General features: G+C 40.5%; 1 protein-coding gene across 1 annotated transcript; it reads left to right on the forward strand.

Annotated features, from left to right (window-relative positions):
• Positions 1-3,937: 3,937 nt before the first annotated feature.
• On the forward strand, positions 3,938-4,553 carry F5J12DRAFT_785824 (uncharacterized protein; the record flags this gene model as incomplete). Its single annotated transcript, XM_051743310.1, has 3 exons — positions 3,938-3,975; positions 4,097-4,324; positions 4,451-4,553. 3 exons carry the CDS (start codon positions 3,938-3,940, stop codon positions 4,551-4,553), a joined length of 369 nt encoding a protein of 122 aa, XP_051596089.1.
• Between the last annotated feature and the right edge of the window lie 225 nt (positions 4,554-4,778).

Raw genomic sequence — 4,778 nt, forward strand, 5'->3', positions numbered from 1 at the left:
ATGGTGACATGTGATGAAAGGCTCCAGAATTGTATAGTGTAGTGTAGCTTGGTGGTCTCATGTATGCAATAGTGGCAAATCTCTCTGGGGATGGTTGAGCTTTTGTCAACCTCAGCTTCATAGCTGTCATTGATATGTGTGAACCATACCCCATCTGGGTCATTGCTGCTGTCATCCTTGGCCACTGCTGCATGCTCTTTCTGCTTCCCTTTATCCAAAGACTTCCCTCCACTTTGTGAGTCATTCCCACTTGACCTGCATTTGCAAGCTTGGTGCCCATGTTTCCTACATTTGTAGCAACTTGCTGCAAACTTCTTTTGCTTTCCTCCAGCTGAGTATGCTGCATCATCTGCATCACTAGACTTCTTCTGCTTTGTGGCATGGTGGTCATACTTGTCTTGTACTGCATTCATGAGAGTTGCAGTTGTTAGGGTAGTGGAGGTGAAAACTTTTGTGGGTGCAGAAATTGCTCTGATGACAGAGTCATAAGAGCATGGGAGGGATGCCATGACCATAGCCATATAGCTTTCATCTGTCAGGGATTGGCCCATTGAGGCAAGTTGTTCATTTAGTTGCCACATTTTGTCAAAGTGTTCCCTAACATTTCCCTTCTCTGTGCATCTTATAGTTTGGAGCTTCTTCAGCAGTTCAACTGATACAACATGAGAGTGCTTCTCAAAGAGGTTGGATAGGTATGTCCAGATGTCAAGTGCAGTAGCAAGACTCTTTATTTGGATAAATAGTGTATCAGGGATCATGCTGGTGATTTGTTGCTTGATGATGGTGTGGCTGAGCCTCCATTCTTTTAGGGTAGCTTGGTACTTCATCACTCCTTTTTCTCCTCTGCAGAGATAGGTATCCAGCTCTTGCTCCAGTTTGCTAGTGTCTTGGGGTTGACTGGCATTGTCTCAGTACCATCTATGTACCCAAGCAGCCCATGAGCATCCAAAGACCACATTAGCCTGTCCTTGTATGTTACCCAGTTCTCTCCATCTGCCAAGAGCTTTGGGACCTTAAGGAAATCATCTCTGAGCTTGGATGTGAATGACATGTTGCTACAAGTTCCTGGCTAGTGAGCACCAGGGTTCATAACCTGTAGAATATACACTACAGGACTATTAGCAGAGTGTAAAGACAGGATGTGGAAAGTACCCACCTCAGTTGGGTCAAGTAGCCAACTGAGGTGTGACTATGCTACTCAAGTGTGAAAACAAACATGATTATGTAATATGGCTAAATGCATACCATAATACTAAGTGAGATGTAGGTGAAAGCATAATGTGAAAGGCAGAATATACAACAGCCTAATCATATCTGCAATTAGAAGTGTCAAAAATGTGCACCTCTAATCAATCAGTCCATTAGAGATTTACAGTGGCTCAAAAAACTGACTGCATGTTTGTATGTATTACATTAGTTATGACTAAATGCAATAACCCCTAACCCTAGCCCTAAACCATGAGTGTATGAAATAGGGTACTGACTCTTGGCTTTCTATTGGTCCATGAATCAAGTCATTTGGATAGGAATTGATAGAATAGCAGCCATTTGAAAATGACATGTCATGCAATCAGTTTTTTTGACTTTAAGTTTTGATGACATAGTTTTGAGTTTAAAAAAGTTTAAAATGCTGTGAGGTGCTTACTAATGCTTACATGGTATATCACCTGGTCTATTTGATGATTTGTCATCATACAAACAATGCCAAACAATAAATTGGGACCATCAAGGCTCCCTCTTCTACCCCAACTCATGAAACCATCCTCCTGGTCCATCTGGGCCATTTTCTCAGAGTAATCCCCATAAATATTGGTGCCCACTACAGTAATGTCATCAGGGTATATGTCCAACACAATCAAACCCTTAAAAAATCTGCTTTCATTCATCCCTGTGCTGTTTCCCCCACCCATACCTGATATGTTCTGCAACTAATCAGTACTGAGAATGCTGAAAAAGCCATGATGGTTAATCTGGCACTCTAAAACATGACCAACAATCCAATCACCTCTTATCTGGTGGGTTTCCACCTCAAGGGTGCTGGGTTGAGGGCTCAGGTGAGTTGAAAACCTTCATTACAGTTCAGGTGCCCTGGGGGGATAGTCCACTGAACTGCTAGGAAGGAGATTCCATCAATTCATCTAGGCCTGGGTATTACATATGGTCTTATATGACCAAATCACCCATTCCCAGTCATCCACAGTCAGCTGAGAGCACAGTCTATCCATGCTTCCCATGCCACCTGAAGTGCACAGGAATGTTTTGTCTCACCCCAGCATTGAAACTAATTGTACTGTGGTGAAAATGTACTGGTTAAAAGGTGTTTTGTTTGTTCATCATTTTCTGATGTGCCAGATTGACCTCCATGGCATTCCCAGCTGTCTCAGTACTGATTAGGTGCAGAACATATCAGGTATGGGTGGGGGAAACAGCACAGGGATGAATGAAAGCAGATTTTTTAAGGGTTTGATTGTGTTGGACATATACCCTGATGACATTACTGTAGTGGGCACCAATATTTATGGGGATTACTCTAAGAAAATGGCCCAGATGGACCAGGAGGATGGTTTCATGAGTTGGGGTAGAAGACACAGCAACCATTTTACAATTTTCTTTGTACAAACATAGGGGAAAAAAATCTTTGAAAAGATACTTTGTTTTATCTCATGTTCTCTGCTGAAACAACTGGCAATAATGTTGAATTTTGAAAGGTGTTTCTGACAGAAATCATGACACAGTGGATTTCCAATGTTTTATTGGTGAAAAACAATTACCATGACCCACTACCAAAAACCAAAAACAATCATCAAAAAAATTATCAGTACTGTTTTCTACATGTTGTGCAATACATTAATCAAATACTTTACCACAAAATAATTTAAACACACTGATCATTGAAGAACATGTAATGTTACATAGAACATCAAAAGTAAATGATATATGTTTTGTATGTGATAATAATAAAAACATTTGGCCAAGTCTTTCAATGTTCACCTGAAAAAAAAAAAAAAGAACAGCAGTTCAATGTTTTCTCTAAAAACATGACATGCTAAACTACAATTTTTATGTACAAGAACATGGTACTGAGAGCATGCCAAATGTTCTAGGTCAAATTACAGTATCATATCTCCCAGGAAACATGATAAATAAATAATGTATTAAAATATCCTGTTCTACCACAGAATAACTGTGAAGTAGGCATGTTATATGTAGAGGTGTTGTGAAGGTTCTGAGCTGTTTAGGTTCATTTGTGGGCATGACTGCCTTGTGCACAGATCCAAGTTTGTCTCTCTTTGACATTGTTTCATAGGTGACAAGCTGACCACTCCCTTCCAGTGTGCTTGACTCATTTTTCCAATCTTTCAGCATCTCTGCCATAGCTGCATCATCAGGACTCTTGTTGCTCTGCTCTGCAGTGCACTTAGTCCCTCAGTAGCTTGTCAGCATATTGAGGTCTATCTACAGATTCCACAATTATATCCTAAAATAAAAGATGACACACATAAAACAGTACAATGTATCACTGATAAAATGACTCATCCAGTTCTTCCAATGAGGACCATGGTGGGTCTGTCATGCACAAAATATCCTGTTTGACAGTTGTGGACAGACAAACATGAGAATTTTACTCATTGAATTATTCCAATATGGCACAACATTCCAGGGGTGTTACAAATGTATACTAGGCATATTTAGGACATAACAATGCAATTTGCAAGAGCCAATTTTTGTTATACTAAGTTTTTGAAATTTTGACCCAAAAATGTGGCCAGCCCCCAAAAGAATTTGTACAAATCCTGGAAAAAGCGAAACAAGTATCATTAGCCTAGTACAGTATGATTGCAATGTCAGGGTACAGTTGTCACACTAGTGAGGAGCAGAAAAAATTGAGCAAGTCTGAGGTTTGTGGTCATGTGAATTACTGATCTTAGATACAGGAATGCCCTTGAAAACACACTGTAACATGCAACATGGCTGGTGTGCATAACCAGAGCTCAGCTGTTGTTGAAACAGGCAATGTATCATTCCCTGATACACCCAAATCTGACAAGGATCAGCACACAAGCAAATGCATGAGGACATGATCTCATGCTCCCAGCCCTGAGGCAGAAGATGAAGAACTGGAGTGGAAATGCACCAATGTACTTGACAGTTTGAGGTTTACAGCCAGTGAGAGTGAGTCAGAGGATGAGCTTGAACATGATGATGCCACATTCCAAGTCATGGGTGTTGGTGAGGCTGATCTCTGTACTCAGTTGGTCAACCTTGCCATTAGTGCTGGTGATGACCCACTTGGTGAGACTTGGTTACCTCTGAGAGAAGCAAAGTGTGCTGCCCAATGAAAACAGTCACTCACATACCCCAAGGAATACAAGAAGGGTCCTGATGTCCATCAGCTCTCATAGAAAGCCATGACATTCATTGAAGTGGTTCTTAATCCTACCTTATATAGGGTCAATAACATGTTACCACACCCTAAGTACCACATTCAATCTAACCAAAATTTTGGCCACCCTAAAAAGTCATGGGAAAAACTTTGGACCACTGTTTTTTGATGTATTTTCACCTGTAGCATCTGAATCAAGTGTTAGTTTGCCCCCAAAAAGTCATGGGAATCCAGAATCAAAATCATTGTGTTTGTCTGTCCACAGCTGTACCACAGAACATGATAAATAAATAGTGTAAAATATCAATATCCTGTTCCACCATGGAGCATTATAAACTGTGAAGTAAGCATGTTATATGCAGAGGTGTTGTGAAGGTTCTGAGCTATACAGTTA

Source organism: Pisolithus orientalis (assembly GCF_024613125.1).
Source record: "Pisolithus orientalis strain OTSU chromosome Unknown F5J12scaffold_43, whole genome shotgun sequence".
NCBI lineage: Eukaryota > Fungi > Basidiomycota > Agaricomycetes > Boletales > Pisolithaceae > Pisolithus > Pisolithus orientalis.